The sequence below is a fragment of the Neopelma chrysocephalum genome, unplaced genomic scaffold (genome assembly GCF_003984885.1).
Source record: "Neopelma chrysocephalum unplaced genomic scaffold, ASM398488v2 Primary Assembly neopelma1_122, whole genome shotgun sequence".
NCBI lineage: Eukaryota > Metazoa > Chordata > Aves > Passeriformes > Pipridae > Neopelma > Neopelma chrysocephalum.
Genome location: NW_020897784.1, coordinates 427,377 through 446,469, shown reverse-complemented (window position 1 = coordinate 446,469; position 19,093 = coordinate 427,377). Strand labels below are relative to the sequence as shown.

At 54.7% G+C, this 19,093-nt stretch overlaps 1 protein-coding gene across 1 annotated transcript in view; it reads right to left on the bottom strand.

Moving 5' to 3' along the window:
• CACNA1S (calcium voltage-gated channel subunit alpha1 S) overlaps window positions 1-16,844 on the bottom strand; it is a 42,714-nt gene extending 25,870 nt beyond the window's left edge. The window contains exons 1-10 of the mRNA XM_027697692.1: window positions 16,684-16,844; window positions 12,956-13,061; window positions 6,389-6,528; window positions 5,788-5,921; window positions 5,051-5,203; window positions 4,635-4,840; window positions 3,940-4,043; window positions 2,173-2,321; window positions 1,125-1,206; window positions 482-642 (exon numbers count right to left, since the gene is read on the bottom strand). Of these exons, the coding sequence (XP_027553493.1) occupies window positions 482-642; window positions 1,125-1,206; window positions 2,173-2,321; window positions 3,940-4,043; window positions 4,635-4,840; window positions 5,051-5,203; window positions 5,788-5,921; window positions 6,389-6,528; window positions 12,956-13,061; window positions 16,684-16,844 (1,396 nt within the window). The remainder of the gene's footprint in view (window positions 1-481; window positions 643-1,124; window positions 1,207-2,172; window positions 2,322-3,939; window positions 4,044-4,634; window positions 4,841-5,050; window positions 5,204-5,787; window positions 5,922-6,388; window positions 6,529-12,955; window positions 13,062-16,683) is intronic.
• Between the last annotated feature and the right edge of the window lie 2,249 nt (window positions 16,845-19,093).

Below are 19,093 nucleotides of genomic sequence, written 5' to 3'. Positions count from 1 at the left end.
AGGAGGGTCGTGCTGCTCTGCCCATCAAGCTGTTTTTCGGGGAGCACACAGGAGAGGAGGATGAGGAGAGGGGTGATGTCTGTGCACAGCGGGCACGTGGACTGGGTGTGTGCACGTGTGTGCACCCCTGTGCTCCATGTGCCTCTGTGTGTATGTGTGGGTGGAGGTGCAGGCAGTGTGGCTGCACTGCATGAGTGTTTGCCACGTGTGTTTATGGTACAATCTACACTCTCTGTGTGTTCCCCATGCAAACTCACGTCCCTAAGAGCACACACACTGTGTATGTTCGGTGTGAGCTGTGTGACAGTGAAGTGAGGATGGTGCACACACACTGTGTTCAGGCTCTGTGTGTGTGTGTGTGTGTGTGTTTAACAGCCTCTGTGCCATGCCAGTGTGGCTTTGCATGCACAGCAAAGAGTTCACACGTCTCCAGGCAGCAGGGTATCCTGGGCCCTCCCTCTCTCTCAGGCTCTTTGCTTACCTTGCACAACTGTCAACCAGTCTGGCTGCATGTGGTGCTCAGAGGCGATGGAGAGGGTGTTCAGTGCCACCATCAGGATGACAAGCCAGTAGAAGAACTTGGACTTCACCACATCCCTGCACCTCCTACGAAACATCCGGTTCCAACGCCTCCACTGACGGCTGGAGAGACGGCAAAGGATCAGCAGGGCCAGCCAGCAGGCCAGCCCCACATCCTTGGGCTGTGCCTGCAGGGCAAATCCACCCCTGCTCCCTCTCCCAGGGGTCTTCCCTGAAAAGGGATGAGGACCATAACCTGCCCCTGGAACTCAGTGCATTCACTCAGGCACTGCAGTTCATTCACACAAACACCTCCTGGCTTCATTTTGGGTTTCAGCACCTCTGGTTGGGGGCTACAGGCACAGCTCCTAAACTACCTGCTGTGCTGCACGGGCCATGAGGGGATGCTTGGAGCCTGGTCCCACAGCAGATGTTCACCCTGAAGCGCTTTTTGCCAGCACCACAGCAAAATTCCCTGTTTGCTGCCCTGATGTTTGCACCTTCACCTGAGCCCCACCCCCTGGCTCTCTCCCAGAAACCAGTGGCTGACCAGGAAGGCCTGGCCCTGTGCAGAGCAGCAGGTGGTTCAGCCAGAGCATACTTACAAGAAGAGAATCCACTTGTTCATGCCCTCGATTTCATACAAGCTCTCTGTCTCTGACCCTCCTTCATCCGATGGCATCATACCTAGGAGGGAATGACATTCCATGCTTTTCTTGGAACCCTTGGGAAGAACACGTGGGAGGGAACCTCCTCCAGGAGCACACCAGGAAGAGCTTCCCTACCAGAAGTGAACTCAAGCAGTGCCATCCCAGGGAGCCAGCATTTAAAGTTTGGGCAGAAGGCTTTGAGGGTCAGGAGCAAACCAAGCAGGAGGCACCAGGAGCACCTGCCCTGCAGCAAGAGCAGCTGCAGCCCAGACAGGGACAGCAGCAGGGACTCCAGTACAGAGAAAACTGGGGCCAGTTGTGATCTGAGCACAGGCTGAACAACAGGGGTTTGTAAGAACACAGGCCATGCCTGTGGAAGAGGTGTTTTGTCAGTCCCATTGTTTCCCAAAGCTCTTTGCACACATGGATCACTCAGCTTGAGGCACCAAAGGTGCTTTCACCAGGCAGGGTGGCATGGCAGACACTGCAGCTCTGTGCTAGAGCCCCCCAGGCATTGCTGAGCTTTCATCTAGATGCCTGTATATCCACCTCCTTTCCTGAGCCACTTCTAATCCCTCGAAATTTTCAAGTGATGGCAAGAAATTCATGCATCTGTTGGTGTGTGAGCTCATGACCCTGTGTCCCTGCACACCAAGGGCACACACTCCTCATGCTCCTCATGGCCATTTCAAGTCCCTCTTTGCCAAAGGAGACTCAGGCCTTGCTTGTAGTCTGCAAATATTAAATACAGCAGTTGAGGGGTAGATTTAGCATCAGGACCAAGATATTGCTAGTTTGGGTCAGATTCAACAAAATGATTGGGGAAAGAAAAAAGAAAAAGAGGGAGGAAACCGTTCTCCAGAAGTCAAAGCTTTTTGTTTCATGGGTTTTCAAGCAAAACAAGTCTTTGTGACTCCTCCAAAGGTTTCCACATTGCCTCTCTAGGATGGTGTTAGGAACCCAACCCTCCCACTAAGGGTCTGTAACCAAGCAGAGCTGGTACCTTCTCCCCGGGCCCGATCGCTGTCCATGACCTCAGCGTGGGTGATCCAGTCCATGTAGCCCTTCAGATCCTCCTCCAGCTGCTGCTTCTCCCGCAGCTTCTGGAACGTGCCCCGGGACTTGGCCTTCTCCCGCTCCTTGGTGAACTCCCTGGGACAAGGGAAGCAGCAGAGGGAGACTCAGGAGGGGACATGGTGGAGGTCAGGTACCACAGCTCTGTGCCAGGCCAGGCCTTGTGGAAAGCTGAAATCCTGAAATCCCCTGCCTAGACTGCTCCAGTGACTTTTCCCTTTCTTGGCTCTGCTCCACAATGCAAGACCATCACCTGATGCCTGATGACAGGCAAGGTTTCTTCCCCACCACTGCTGCTCTTTGGGACCTACAGCTGGAAAAGCCAACTGACACCAGATGTTGGAGGCTGGGGCAGCTCCCCAGCCCTGCCAAGGATCAGAGTGGGGTCTCACCCATCGGGGGGGGCAGAAACCTGCCTCAAGCTCTCCATGTGGGGAAGGTGAGCTCATCACATGGCAGGTGAACAGGACACTCTTCATGGTAACATGGAAAGGGCAGGTTTGCCAATGTCCTTGCCCTCTCTTCTCATTCTGTTTCAATTAAATTCTTTTCTCTCCTGCTATCTGGAAGGACTGTAGGGCTGCTGCCCAGCCATGCTGGTGTTGCCATGTGTTAATAGGTATCAGGCACTATAACAGTAATTTTCCTGATCTCAAGCATAATTTTGCTATATTTGCAGAAATATTTCAGAACCTTTGCTGTGCCTACAGCTTACTCCAGGATCAGATGACTACAGTCCAGCTTGTCCTGCTGTTACAGCTAACTCCACACAAGACTCATGTTCCTGTGGTCTACCTTGTGCTTTTAAACCTGTTTTATTTATAGTAATATCCAGTTTGTTTTAACCTTGCAGTTGTATGGTGCTTGCCATAGAAGAGGCCTAACCAATCCAAGTAATTAGGGTATAATTGACCCTGTGAACTAATAGAGAAGATGAGTGTGATCCACTTCCACATGCAGGACTGAAACATATAAAACAGACTCTTACCCTACACAGACCTGAGGAGAAAAGCCCCCCTTACTCCCAAGGACAACACACACTTCCCAGAAACAAAATTGCCACACAGCAATGCACGGTAGGTTGAGTATCACATCTCAGGTATTTAACTGTACTACTGGGGGAATTAGCACTTATTGAGTTTGGCCTTGAAGTGCTACAATCATTATAACAGACTGACGACAGCTCGTTGGTGTATTTGCAAGACTGCTGAAGCATTAATTAGACTAACAATCATTCTCTTGGATCCCTCACACTCTTTAAAGAAGCCCTCCTTAGGGTGGCCATAAGCACACAAATCATGTGTGCTCACAGCAGGATGGCAGCTGGGGGTACCAGTGAGGAGTGTCCAGACCCACAGCCATGGGGTGATGACTGCTCCCCACTCAGCTTTGTTTGCTGGGTGTGCTGGCAGAACACAACACGATCCCCAAACCATGTGCTCCAAAGCTGGGCTTGCTGACAGTTGCTTGTGCCACAGGGAAAAGATTTCTGTGCTGGGAGTTGAGCTGAAACCTCAGGCACTCATGGACACTAACAAAAAAGTAACTCACTGATCAGGTTCTCTAAGCATGCAAAAATAGAAAGGGGAGAGGAATGAGGGAAGAAAAGGATCAGAATTTTCCCAGGCTTTTCCTTGTATAGTTCAAACCAGTTAAAGCTCCTTTGCTGGAAGAGAAAGGGTAGGGTGACACTTACCCACTGAGCACCCCCAGCACCAGGTTGAGCACGAAGAAGGAGCCAAGCAAGATAAGGCTGACAAAGTAAATCCAGGGCCATTCATTCCCCATGGCATCATTTACCTGGCAAGGAGAGATGCAGGTGAAGCATTCTGAGGGCACTTCCTGCTGTGTCCCCTTAGGGCCGCTCAACACCCTCCATGATCTTTGCCCCCCCGAAGGGAGTGCTTGGGATGGGTGGCACACAAATCTGGCTCCAAGCCCTGGCTGCTTAGAACTCTGTATCTGGTTTTAGCAGAGGTAAAGCCAGACCCAAGCATGTGGGGAGCAGATTTAAACATCAGCCCCAAGCCCAAGCCTCAGCATGACAGTCTCCCAAGGACTGTGAAACATGGGGCTTTGCTGCAGGGGCACCCACCAGCCTTTGCTGTGCCTGGCCCACACCCCTTCACAAAGGTGGGACCTGGAGCAGTCTCCTGTCCACCTGAACAGCAAGGACAGTTTAGGCAGTGCCTGCAGGGATGCAGAGACATGCCTGGTGTGTTCTGGGATGTGCATCACAGCAAGAAGGTTGGTGGGGCAGGTTGTCTTTCACTGGCAGGGAGTCTGAGCCCCGCCATGGGGTCCTGTGTCCAGGAGGGCACTCCCTGCCCTGAGGCAAGGCCAGCATCAGCTCTGCCAAGCTGAGCACCGAGCCCAGGCGCTGGAGCCTACCCAGTAGAGGACTTCGGTCCATCCCTCCATGGTGATGCACTGGTAGACAGTGAGCATGGCAAAGCCAAAGTTGTCGAAGTGTGTGATGCCGTTGTTGGGCCCTGGCCAGCCGCCGCGGCACTCGGTGCCGTTGATGGAGCAGTGCCGCCCGTGGCCCGAGCTGGTGCACGGGGCTGGCTTCTCTGATCCCACCGTGGCAATCACATCTGAGGGGCAAAGCCACGCTGTGAGCAGCAGGTCAGGCCAAACAGAGCAGCCTCCACCCACCCCACACCCCGCCTTCCAGCAGCAGCCTTGCAAAAGGGGCCCGTTGCACCAGCCCCTCACAGCCAGCTGGGTGCTGTATCAAACATCCTTCAGTCCCACCAGCCACACAGAGACATCCCTGCCAAATTTCCCCCCCGACACAGCTCCACCTGTCCCGAGGTAGTAGCAGGTCTTGTGCATCCTGCCCTTGAAGAGCTCCTGCCCGACGATGGCGTAGATGATGATCATGAAGAGGACCAGCAAGGCGATGTGGAGCAGGGGCACCATGGCCTTGATGATGGAGTTCAGGACGACCTGAAGGCCTGCAACAGCAGAAGGGAGAGGAGGTCAACCACTTCCTAAACAGCTTTGTGTGCACCTTGCATCCCTGCCAGCCCCACTGACAAGCAGCCTTTGAAATGTCCCGTGCCAAGGGAAGAGAGGCCCTGGTGGGGTGGGACTGACATCTCTGAAGGAAGAAATCCTTTCTCTACCCACCATACAAGCACGTGGAAGAGCTCAGCAGAGCCAGGTAGTGCTGGAGGCTGCTTCATGCCCCTCCATTTGTTCTGCTGCACTCATCCAGGCTGTACTCACATGAGTTACAGAAGAAGGAGATCCCAGCCCTCAGAAACTAGAGCAATGTCCTGGCCCCTTTCACACCATCCATCCAAAGGTGCTGACACTGAGCCATGGAGGCAGCTAGATGTGTGCCAACCTGCAGATCCCCAGGGCTGACAACTGCCAGTCGTAGGGACGAGCAAGAACCTGTGGTTCCTCTACACCTGCTTTGTGGGTGGGCTTGATCCAGCAATGACAAGAAGCCCATCCCTTGGCTCCCCCACCCTGGCCAGGGGTTCCATCCACCCTCCAGCCCTTCCTGATGGCCAGGGCACCCAGCACCCACTCGGCACTCCAGACACCAGGCGCAGGGGTCTCAGCACACGGAACGCTCGCAGGGCCTTCACGTCAAAGCCGCCTTTGCCCCCCGAAGTCCCTCCCTGCTTGGCATTGACCTGCTCCAGGGTCATGGTGACGAGCCTGAAAGAGCCAGGGCACAGGGAAGGAAGGAGGAGAAGCAGAAGAAAGGACAGGGAAAAAGAGAAGGGCATGAGAATAGACACCGAGAAATCTGAGCTAGAGGATTTAGAGTCCCAGATGCGCTCGGCCTCAGCCAGGGAGCAGCGCTTGGCCAAGTCCAGCTCCCAGGCACAGCTCTACTGCTGAGAGCTGGGGCCCTCCCACCCCCTGTGTGCAAACCCTGGAGGATCCCATGCCACCCCCATTCTCCAGGGCAAGGAGATCTAAGAGGCATGAAGGAGTCAGACAGGAAGAAACAGGAGTTAGAGAGGATTTCAGTGGATGTCAGGGCAGGAAAAGGGGAGAAGGCCATAAACTGAGTCGAGGAGTTGCCCCCTGCAGCCATTAGAAAAAATGGTGTCCCTGATGGGCTGTGAAACAGGCCTGACACAAGCTGAACAAGCAGCAGCCTCCCATCTTTCCCTTACCCTAGAGTTATGATGGAAAAGTCAAGCACGTTCCAGCCGTTTCGGAGGTAGGCGTCCGTGTGGAACAGAAAGCCATAGGCGATTATCTTGAGCATCGCCTCGATGGCAAAGAAGATCAGGAAGGCGTATTCGATCTTCTCCTGGGGATTGCAAAGGCAAGCAGAAGAGGATGCTCTGTTAGAGCAGACTGTCACCTCCCCTGGTGTCCCCACTGTGCACGGCCTGACTCCGGATCAGTCCCTGCTGCCAACCCGTCTGTGATCCCCCATGAGCACCAGGCAGCACCGTGGCTGCCCTGGGCAGGAGGGGTGGCATGCTGTGTCACCACATGCCACTTCCTGGCCTGCAGCACCATCCCCTCACCCCTTCAGTGGCCCCCTGCCAGGACCCTGCCCCGCAGCTGTGGGTACCTGTTCTTACAAATTGCTCCAGCACAGCCACTGCTTCCCAACCCCACACCCAAAGGTGCCCGGCCCAGGGCACTGCTCCTCTCTGGCTCTCCTCCCTGCTGCTCACCCTCACACTCCACCACAACCTTCCTCCTGCAGGCAGCACTGACACCTCCTCACCCTCTCCAGCTGAGGGCTCGCTGGCTCCATCCTGGAGACCCCACACAGTCCCCATGGGACACGCCAGGCTCCCCTTGTGCCTGGGGTCTTAGGGAAGCTCCCAGGGAATTGAGGCCAGACATCTTCCTGGCAAAGTGAGCTGCTAGAAATGGGCCTGGGGTCTCACTGGGCAGAGGTGCTGCACCCCCTTCCAGGCAGGACCTGGCACCCCCCCTGCAGGGGCTCGGCATGGCCCTGCAGACGCAGAGCCAGGACAGCTCATGTGTCCCTGGAGCGAAGCCAAGAGCTGCCTGTGCCCATCTGGCTCTGCCTGTCACTGCCATCACTGCCCTTGCTGCCAGTGGCCCTTCCACACTGGGATTAAAAGCCCTCAGAAGCAGCCAGTTGCATAAAGCTATTTATATTTCTGATGTTCCATGGTCTCTCTCTTCAGCCTACACCCCCTGAAGGGCAAGGAGCATCCCTGCTTGGGGTCTCCAGGGAATTGCCTCCAGAAAAGCAGAAACATGTCTCTGAGACCAAACAAGGACTGGGTCTCCCCCAGGGGAATGCTGCAGGGCTGCAAACACACCTTCTTCCCAAGGTCCCCATGCCCTGCCAAATGGAAAATCTTCTCCTTTTAAGCTGGAGTCAGGGCTCAGACAGAAGCATTACTTGCTCAATTAACATACTCAAAAGCAGTGGCTGTGCCAAGTGCCCCCATATGACTGTCACCCACAGGAGTACCAGTTCCTTTTGCATCTGGGGGCAGCCATGGGAAGAGCAAAGACCTTGGCACTGCCTCTGTCTTTAAGGTTTTCACTAGGGCAACTCAACACTGCTCACCTCCCACCCTTTCTCAATGACAGATGCCACCTGGGCTGTTCCCCAAAGCCTGCCCTTGCAACCCCATGCAAATACAACTGTCATGAGGATCATTTCAGGTACAGAGAGGCTGCAGAGCCATTCCAGCAGCCACTGCTGTGGTGGGGTGTCTCCCCAGCTGCAAACAGAGGAGGAGAAACAAGGAAGCTCACTGCAAGCTCACTGCAAGCTACAGCTGCTGAGGCTGGTGAGTGCCAGGATCCAGCACTGCCAAAGCCAATTCCATGCCCTGATTTTCCAGCAGGACAGACTCAGGCTTCAGGGTCTCTGACTATCAGGATCTTTCTCTGAAAACTCCTTGCCCAGAATCAGGTGACTTGCCATTCCTTGGAGGGTCTCTTCGAGAAGCCCACGGCAGATGAACAGTGCCTTGGCCAGCTCCAAGGGGATTTGCCCACTGGGTCTGGCCAGCAAGGTTCAAACCTGGGCCAGGGAAGAGCCAGCAGGCAGCCCCCTGCCCCTGGCCATGCTCCCCCAGCCTGGGAGGAGGCACAATGGTTCATTCCCTCATGGCACCAGCTCAGTGCTGTGCTCTGCAGACACGGCCACATCCATGGAGCTGGATTATCCTGGTCTGTCCTGCTGGGGTAGCCCCTGTAGTACAAGGGAAACTCTTGACATGGCCAGTAGAAAGGTTCTATACAGCAATCCATCAGTGCTTGCTGGAGGGATCCCCATCACTTGTTCTACAGTTGTGGGCCCAGTTCCCCCAGCTCATCTGGCTGTAAAGTGGGCATTGGTGTCACCAGAGCAAGAGGAGACAGGCCCCTGGCCAGGAAGACACTCCACTGGTATCTTCATCAGTGGGCTGAGGTGGTGCAGCCTGTCAGTGGGACAGGTCGTGGCACTCTCTGGATTCTCCCAGTGTTATGTGCAGCTGCAGACTTCAAAGAATCACAGAATCACAGACTGGCTTGGATTGGAAGGGACCTTTACAGGTCACCTAGTCCAACCCCCTGCCACAGGCAGGGACACCTTCCATTAGCCCAGGTTGCTCAGGGCTCTGTCCAACGTGGCCTTGAACACTTCCAGGGGTGGAGCAGCCACAGCTTTTCTGGGCAACTTGTGCCAGAGCCTCACTAACCTCAGTGTATAAAATTTTTTCTTATAGATAATCTAAATCTACCCTCCTTCAGTTTAAAACCATCACCCCCTGTCCTATTGCAACAGACTCTGCTAAAAAGTTTGTCCCCATCTTTCTTGTAAGCCCCCTTCAAGCACTGGAAGACTGCAATATGTCTTCTCCTCAGAGCCTTCTCTTCTCCAGGCTGAACACCCACAGCTCTCCCAGCCTGTCTCCACAGAACAGGGGCTCCAGCCCTTGGAGCATCCTTGTGGCCTTCTCTGGACCCACTCCAACAGGTCACAGTGTCCTTCTCCTGCTGGGAACTCCAGAGCTGGAGGCAGCACTGCAGGGTGGGGTCCCACCTGAGCGGGGCATTCAGGATGAGTGAGCAGTGAGCTCTGCTGGCCCCCCCGAAGGGTGAGATGAGAGGAGCCTGGCTCATCTGCCTACCCAAAATGCCAGGGTGGCCACAGAGGTGGCAAAGCCACAAGCTGGGCAGGGTGCCAGCCCTTGCCAGCGGCCCCATCCCAGAATGAGGAGGAGGACAGAGGCAGGGGCAGCTCATACAGATGCATCTGCACCCCTCCAGGTGCCAGGTACCTGAGCAGCAGCAGTTTCTGTGGTCCCAAGCATCGAGTCAGTGCATGCAGGTGTACAGTGCCCTGTTCTCACAGCTGTTAGAGGACTCCAGGAGTTCAAGGGTGACCCCAGGCTCTAGGAAAGCCACATGCAATCAGGACTCTCCTGCAGCAAGTGTCCTGTGCCAGCCTGCGGGCACAGACCCCAACAGCTCTTCAAAGCCAGCACTGGACCAGCAATCTCTGCTCAAGGACTGTGGGGATGCCCAAACATTGCTGTTTTCAGTGCTCATGAGACAGTCCTGGAGTGACACACGTTCCACAGGACTCACAGGCAGTCACAGCCCTCCAGAGCAGGTGGAGGGGTGGGACTCCTGACCCCACATCAGATGCCCATGTTCCCACGGGCCTGATTCCCTGAATTGTGCCTGAGGCTGTGTTCACATTTTAAAACACAGAAATTCCTTAATCCCAGGGCTGAGATACAACCCAAAATGGTGGGATTTTCAGAAGCATACTCCTTGACATCAAACATTCATTCTACCTAAACATAAAGCCATTATCTGTGATACCAGCAGAGTGCCTACACAGAGGACATTACCTGTGTTATTTAAATTGTCTTCTTGACGGCCTGAGCTCCAGCTCTGTCCCCCACTCACTGGGCCCATGTCCTACCTGATGCTCTTATAAAGCCCCTGGGACTCAGCACAGCTGCTTTGGGTGCTCTGAAAGGGTGGCCTCCCTCTGAGCAGTCACCCTTGGGTCGCACTTGTGGGGAAAAACTTCAGACTGAAAAGAGAGTTGGCTTTAACTGACAGAGAGTAGGTTTAAATTAAATATTAGGAAGAAATTCTTCCCTGTGAGGGTGGGGAGGCCCTGGCACAGGTTGCCCAGAGAAGCTGTGGCTGCCCCATCCCTGGAAGTGTCCAAGGCCAGGTTGGACAGGGCTTGGAGCAACCTGGGCTAGTGGAAGGTGTCCCTGGCCATGGCAGGGGGTGGAATGAGATGAGCTTTAAGGTCTCTTCCAATGGAAACCATCCTATAATTTTATGATTCTACAAAAACCACGTATTTCAGTGTGTGCAGCATGTCAAACACCACCCAGGAGAGGACCAACTGCCCTGGGAGACAAACTCTGCTCTAAATTTGCCTTTATTTCTCCATTGTCAATAAATAGAGGATGGGCAACCAGCTCACATGCAGACATCTGTATTTTCTTGGGTGAATCCCCCTGAATAACCTACCTTGCTAAACACACTGTGAACCTGCTTGCTCCTGGAGCAAGGCTTCCAGTGAAAAACAGTGAGATTGGAAACTCACTGATAATTCTGGAAACTCGAGTAAAAGTGAAAATAAATGGTGTGAATTATTGAACAAGTCAAAAATTCAAAATAATTTTGTCGGGGTTGAAGAAAATATTTTGATTCCATTAGAAAGAGACAAAATTAGGTGAAAACAGCTTTACAAAAAAAAAAATCTTCTGGATCAGGAGAAATCTAATCTAAAAAGAATAATAATGAAATATGTTGAAATTAAACAACTGTATTTCTTCCAGGATAAAGAAAAATGGATTCTTAAAAGATTTACAGATTAATAAATATCATTTTTTCACCCCCCAAAGTAAATTCTGATTAATCAAGCTTTCATGAGACTAATTCCAAACCTAGTGCAAACTCTGTTTGCAAATCTTCCCTTGCTGGCTGTGGAAAGACAGAGCTCTCCACATTTTCCAACCTTGCAGGAAGGAAGTGGCAGCAGAGGTCTCCCAGGAATCCCCTCTTCCTGAGACTCTGCTTGCTGGAGCCCCTCAGCTTTAGAGCCCCAATCCTGCTCTACACAAACATTGTGGGCCAATGTCCTCGCTGCCCTGACTCAGTTTTCCCTCACACATTTTGCCTCCTCAATGATTTCAGGGTTTTTATATAAACTCGACCCTCTCCAGAGAGGACTGGGCAACGGAGACAATTCAAAAAGGGTCAGGGAGAGATTAAATGCATCACAGCACCTCTCTGCTGCAGGAAAAATGCCTCAACAAGCCTTTGTTCGCTCCCTGCAGGCCCGTGCCAAGCACAGCCTGATGCCCCAGGTGATGGGGCTCAGCTCTCAGCTGGGTTTGCTCACACAAAGCCACCAGAACTTGGTGACAAAGGGACACACACAAGCAGGGATGAAAGAAGAGCAGCCTGGGGCTGCCAGGCTCCTGATACCAAGGGCTGTTGGCATGGCAACAGGCTGAAAAATCCCCCAATAAGGTATAACATAAGTAATCTAATACACAATAAGTAGAAATAGAAGGGATTTCATTTACACATGACAGAGCTCAGTCCTTTCCCACCTGCCTGGCACTCATGGAAAAGGCTGGTGGTCCTCGGGCAGCACCAGCCCCTGTCTGGGAGCCCTGTGAGGCCAGTGCCACTCCATCCCCCCCTCATGCCACAGTGCCACCCACTGCTGGGCTTCCCCCAGCTCTGCCCTCACATGTGCTTGGTCTGAGCCACATTCCAAACCCTCTCCCCATCCCCACTGTCCTCATCTCCTGCTTCCCGTGGTCAACCTGCCACAGCTTTGCTTTGCCTCTTTAACCTCTCACCTGAGATAACTGCACCTTCCAAACCATGTTATGCCCCCTTGGCCAGGGAAGAAACCAAAACCAGTGTTCCTCAGTCCACAGGGATTAGGGAAGATGGTCAGACAGGCCAGGAGGATGAAAGAACACCCCAGGAATTAACCCTCCACGGGGATTTACCCTGAGGAGTCCCAAAAGCAGCAGGAGAGAACATGTCATTAAAAAGGTGCATTTAGATGTTTTGATTCAGTCACCAAACTCAGTCTCTCAATGGAAATCAATGTGGATTGAACCACAGTGGAGATCTGAAGAGTGGAAAGGGCTGGCAAATCAAAAATAGAGCAAACTATTGATTTGTACCACATCAAAACAACATATTCCAGGCAAACTGGAGTGACTGAGGAAAAAAACAGAATAATGATTGGAGTGACCTTTCTGCTTAACAGAAATGGTTTTTTTTCCCTCATAAAGTAACAAAACTAAAATACAGTTTTGAAAGGAAAGGTCAGAAAAATTTATTGCATAAATGCTGAAACAAACCATCTGAGCCTTTCTGGAACAGGGTGTTTCCTTTTCAAAGTGCCACAATGAAAAACAACAGAGGGAATTTTTTTCTTTCATTGGCATCAATTCTTCCTTCCTGTGCACTTCACTCACTCTGCTGCCTTTGATCTCAACCCAGAGGCGGTTTCAGCCCCTCTGAAAACCCATTTTGCAGTCACTTCTCCCCCCACACTGCCTCCCTCTGACTCTGCAGCAGCTCTGGCTGGACCAGCACTGTCTGACTGCAGCCCCAGGTGCCCTCACCACAGGTATTGCCCACCTTGCACCCATGTCACAGCAAGAGACCAGCCCTGCAGAGCCTGCAGAGCCCTCAAAAGGAGCCCTCAGCTGCCCAGGACAGTAGAAAGGGCTGTCCCTTACCAGACTGGAGTTGGCGACGTTGGTGTCATCTTCAGGCATGGGCAGGTAAATGGCCAGGGCAACACAGTTGGCAAAGATGGTGAGGAGGATGATGATCTCGAAGGGTCTGAGAGGAAGTGTTAAGGAGAGGAGACAGGAAAGAAACAGCAGGTGCAACCCTGCCCTGCCTGGGTGTGTGTGGGGAACCGACCTCCCTCCAGGGCAGAGCACAGAGAGAGCACTCAGAGCTCACCCTCAGCTCACCCTCGGGTGCTGCAGGGCTGGGAGACAGCCCAGAGGGGCAGCTTTGGCACAGGACACACAGGGAGGGAGCACAAACCAAAAGGCTGCTCTGGAGGAATAACAAAGGGATGGGAGAGCTGGCAGCTTCCCCCTCCTCATCCTTCAATAAATCATCCTGAAGGGTCAGGACCCTTTTGCATAACGTAGGCCTTGAACCAAAGCATCCCCCTCTGGAGCGTGCTGGCCCTGGCTCCCTCTGCACTCAGCATCCATGAGGGAGACACTGCAGAGCAGCACCTGCTGCTCAGGTCTCAGGTGGGCTGTGTGTCCCTGACTGGCAGGTATCCAGGGGCAGGGTCTCCTCCAGCAGAACATCCCCAGGTGTCCCTACAGCCTCACTGCACCAGTGCAGGCAGTGCTTCTGTGGCTGTCCCCGGGAGTGCCAGGGGCTGGGAGTGAACAGTGCTCAGCCTGAAGACTGTGCCACTCCCTTCAAGGTGGAACTGTGCTGTTTGGGCCCCATGACATCTCAGAACAAATGGGGTGACTTGCTACTTCCCTGTGAAGACCCTGGGTCTTGGTCACTCCCAGGCTCCTGCTGCTGTCACTGCTCTGCTTGGGCCACTGAAACCTCACAATCAAGCTCCAGCTACCACCTTCCTAAAGCCCCCAGAGAGCTCAAACTCTGGCTTCAGGACCTTATTTGCAGTCAGACTCTCACTCCAGGGACCCCCACTCTCTGTTTCCCCAGGATCCTTCCCTGAGGCCTGCCTTGGGCTGTGGTGGCCACACCAGTGTCCAATCCAGCATCACAGGGCAAGGGGCACCTGGGGGAGCATTGTATCCATACCAGCCTGCTGAGCTGGCTGAGTGCTGCCAGGTGTCACCTCAGGCTTTTTTCCTTTTCTGAACTTTTCTATCCATCAACCTGATGACACTTTAAAAACTGAAGTCAGATGGAAAAGCTGCTCTCCTTTGTGTTCCAGGCACTGGGGGAGAGCCCGGGGGTTGGAAGGTTCCCTGCCTGCTCGGACAGGGTGAGACGAGCTCTCCTTGAAGGGTGACCTCAATTGTAACTGGAGCTGGAATCCACTTGTTGCTTATGACTCTGTGAGTCTGGCACTGTTATTAGGTAGAAATGCAGTGGGACAGACTTAACCAAAAAGAGAGGCATGTAGTGTCACCAGGCACAGTGTCTCTGCCTCCTGCCACTGAGCCAGAGCCTCAGCATCCCCCTCATCCACTTGTCCTGCAATCTCATTTCTTCCTCTCCAACAGTCTCCCACCACAAAGCATTCAAGGGTCCCCATATCTCCCTTGCAGAGGGAATTAGGCCTTGGTGTCTTGCAGCTCTGTGGTCCCCCAGGGTCCCCAGGCTCCTCACCCATCTGCCTTGAAGTCCTCCTGCTTGCAAAATGACCTGGAACTCCTGGGTGACATCACATGTCCCAATAACTGTCGAGGTGCTGGACTAGCTGTTGTGCACACAATACCCATTAAGCTGCAGAACACACAGATTTTCTTGTTCTAACAAACATGTTTTTTGAGATGTGAGTAAATTTCAGCATAAAACCCACTCTGCTTCAAGCCAGTCTGGCTTTCACCCGCCCTGGGCTGAGTGGAGCGACACTCCCCGCCCTCCAACTGCCTGAAAAAGACCCTGTCCCAGTGCTGTGGCTCAGCTTTGTGCTCTGATAGCAGCAGCTATTCAGCAGCAATGGCTGAACCCGGGGGCCAGGTATCCCCACAGAAGATGGTCACAGCTAATCTCCCCTTGGCAGCCTGCCTGGCCCCGCAGACCACAACAACCCCCAGGAACTGGAACGACCCTGCCGTGCCTCGCACACCCTGATCCCTGAGCGAGGGCAGCCAGGTGATCGGGGTATAAATACAGCCAGGGCGCTGGAGAAACCTGATTCCCTGGACCATTTGTCCTGCACAGGTCAGAACCACCTGCACGTGCCACCTTTCTGGTGGGACACCCACCTCTCCCCTCCCCTCTCCCCTTCCAGAGCACTGATGTGGGAAAGACCCCCAGTGTGCTATGCACTGGCTCTGGCATGTGCTGGCCCAGGGGGAGGAATGTGTTGGACCGAGCTGGAAGATGTAAGTCCTATTTCCAGCTCTTCCCCTGCCACTTGGGAGGATGCAGAAGTTTCTTCCCTACTCAGTGCCTATTTAAGACACAGGCACAGTTCCCTTCCACGGGCTCGTAGAACAGCCCAGTTCTTTTTCTAGAGAAACAGAAAATGAGAATTCCCCAATTTTGGCTCTGCCCCTGCTCCTTTGAAGGAGAGGGGACAGAGAGTCCCTTTGCAGTAAAGGAACAAGGGCTCAAACTCCAGCACCAGCAGAGCTGTGAGCATGCCCTCATACCTGCCAGCCACTCCCTGGGCATGGTTTTGGTGTCCCCATAGCACTGTGTGCACAGCAACACAGCCAGCCTAAGATGACCAAGCCACCTCCAAGAGGAGTAAAGTCTGGCCAGGGCTGGGATCATCCCACCAAGGCCAGGAACACACAGATAAGTTTCGGCAACTGAAATGAGAAAATCATGGTGGAAGAACTTGATTCCATTTCCCAGAGTCCATCATTTTGCTTGAGCCTGAATGTTTTGCTGAAATCAAAGTGTTTCATTTCCTGTTTTCTTCCCTTACACAAAATATAGGTGAACAAAGCAATAATTCCTGGATGCATGGCAGAAATATGGCATTTTGGTATTTTTGAGCTACAATGCCCCAGTGAAAAGATCAAAAAGCAACACCCAAACCCCATCCCTCCATTTAGTCAAAGACACACAGAGGGACTCTCCCTCTGAGCAGTATCACCCACAAAAGCCTTCACCCTGTGACAGGAGTGCCAGGGAGGGGTGGGAAGGGGAGCTGAGAGGGCAATGGTGTCAGCAAGGATATGGGGGATACTGGCCAGGCCCCCCCTCAGTGCAGAGCACAGCTGTGGGATCAGGCAGGAGGTGACACACACAAAGAGTCATCCCAAGCAACCTGCCAGGGTCTCGTTACCCACCCCAAACCTCTCTCCCCAGGTGACCTGTGACCCAGCTCCACCCTCAGCTCCCCCAGCCTGACCCCATCCCCACCCCAGGATGGGCACTGTGCCCCCTCCTCACCCACCAAACCCCTCCTCACGCACCAAATGCCCTCCCCTCCCAGCGAGCTGTCCCGTTTCTCCCCAGCACACAGCATGTTCTGTCCCTTCTCCCCAGGCTGTCCCTGCCTGTCCCTGCACCACCCCACCGAAGGTCCCCGTGGCCTGACCCACTCCTCAGCCCCAGCTCTCCCCACCAGCCTACTCATGCCCCAATTTGCACAGCCAACACATCCTACCAGGGCTCCCTGAGCGCCTTGCTGCCTTTTACAGACCCGATGAGACACCCAGCACGGGCTTGAAGCAGGTTGACAGCTCTCCTGATGCCCAGCACCCACACCCAGCACCCTGCTCACAGGCACACACACATGTGCTCCCAGGTGCCTGCAGCCAGAGGATACTTCCACTCCACGATGCTGATGCAGGCCTTCCGCAGCGGGTTCTCCAGGGTCAGGCAGAACAGAGCCCTGGGGGGCCGAGGGGCTACTGGCGGCACCGGCTTCTTGGACTTCTCCTTCTGTTGCCTCTTCTTCATGTCATCCTGGGGAGAAGCAGGCTCCATGGTGTTGCTCCCCCAGCCGTTTCTGCCCCTCCTGCCCCACGGCCGAGCCCCTCTTCCTCAGGTCCCAGCCAGCTGGAGCCCCGCTGGGTCCCCGTCTCCTCCGTGCGACGGGGCAGGCGGTGGGGGACTGGGGGCTGGAGCCTGCACTCGCATGTCCAAACACACACAGCACGAGGTTAAATTTAGATCCCGGCCTGGCTCTGGGTGCTGTCCCAGCTCCTGAGGCAGCAGAAGGGCCCCTGCAGCTGTTGCCTCTTTACCCAACACATGGGGAGCCGGGTGAGTGCTTTGCGTGCCGCTGCCTGGGCTGGGGGTGGGACGGGCTGCCCAGCGCTGGGCACACGGTCCCCGAGAGAGAAGTGCCTGTGTCCCACGTCAGCTCTCTCCCCAGTTCCCCAGGCTTTCCCCTGGCTTTCCTGGCCTGCACTGGGAAGCAATGTGCATTTACTGAATCACACTGTTAGGGGTGAGATGGAGAACCCAGCTCTGGCCGGTTCCCAAAGACAGTTTGCCCCCCAATCCGATCAGCCCCCTCTCTGCAGGATTTCACCTTCACTTGGTGCACACAGCTCACCCAAGCCCCAGACCATGTGATCACTGGCCTTTGGGGCTGGGTCCATTTCACTGACTGAAGACCCCAGTCTCAGAGCTCTATGAAATCGTGGTAAGTCCAAAAACTGCTGTGGTTTGTTTTTCTGGAGGCACAGAGGAAACCCTTGGCTGACACCGGTCACTCAAACAACCCCTTGCTCAGCCTTGCAGGGGTAAGTCCTGCACACAGGATATGGAGGATGCCAGGGGATGCAGGAACCCCACAAGCCTGGGCTGGATTGTGTCCTGGCAAGTCAAGCTGGGTTTGGGAAAGACCAACTGGATGAATGGCATGAATAGGTACAGTAACTCCTGAGCTGAGGCAAGGAGAGAGGCAAGTTATCAGCACCTTTCACAGCAGGGGACTGAAGCAGGAGGAAGTGTTGTTCCTGGGGGTTTTCCTGGTGTTTCCTAGACTGTCAGCAAAATAACTGCAGCGATCTAATTACTTGCATTAATGTCCCACAGTAAATGGTCCTACAGATGTTACAGCTGGTGGGACTGACCCACTCGACCCCGTGCATCCCAGGGTGCTGGGCACCACGCTGCTTCCCTCACAGCTTCCTCTCCTTTGCTTTGTTCCCCATTTTGCTTTGCTCCCCATTCCACTGGGGAGGGAAACGACTTCCCAGGTGTGCAGCCAGCTGTGCTGAGGGCCAGGAGGGAGTGACCAGAGAGCGAGCTGATCCCTGCCCATGGGAGAGCAACTCCTGCAGCTGCTCCAGCCAGTTTTGCTGCACTTTGGAGGAGGGTGACCTCGGCTTAAAGGGGTTCATAGAATCACGGAATGGTTTGGGTTAGCAGGAACCTTTAAGATCATCTTGTCCCAACTCCCCTGCCATGGGCAGGGGCACCTTCCACTAGGGTTAAATTAGGAATATGCCCCCTCCTACACCACTCTTGCATTTTGTGCAAAGTCAAAGAATTTCTGCTGCGAAGTCCAGCCCTGTCTCCTTGTGAGGCAGGTCCACGTGTGTTCGCACTTCTCCCTTACCCTCGCTCCCACTCTAAACCCTAAGCGAAAGCCAGGAGCCGCATTCCCGCTGCTGCCTGTGCAGAAGAGCCTCTCCCGCAAGGCCGCGGGGCCCATCTAGCGGGGATCTCCAGGAGGAACATCTGCCCTGGAAGCCGAGGAGGAGGGCGGGCGAGCGGGGCGCGGGCAGGGGCTGCGGGGGGACCCCCGAGGTCCCTCTGATCCCCTCGTGTGCAGCCTCCCCCCTGTGCTAGCACAGGGCTGTGCTGGCACCCACCGACCCGGCTCGGCTCCAGCACACCCGCTGCAGCGCTCTGAGCCGATCCTACCCACCTCCTGCCTCGGGAAACCTCTTCAGAGCCATCCTCCTCTTCCTCGCACCCTTCCCGCGCCTTCGCGTCCCCCGCCCGCTCCATCACCGCACAGGCACGGCCTCGAGAAGGGTCCCAAAGGCAGCCGGGTCGGCATGGGGGTCTGACTCCGTCCGAGGTCACCTCCTGCCGCCGAGCCGAGCCGAGCCGAGCCGGGCCAGCCAAAAACTGCATTCGCCGCTCCCCGTCCCGCTCCGCCCCTCTCTCTGCCCCACTCCCGCCCCTCTCCCCGCCCCGCCGCCGGTTCCCTCCACGCCCGCTGCTGCTCCTCTCCCCGCCCCGCTCCTGCCCCTCTCCCCGCCCCGCTCCTGCCC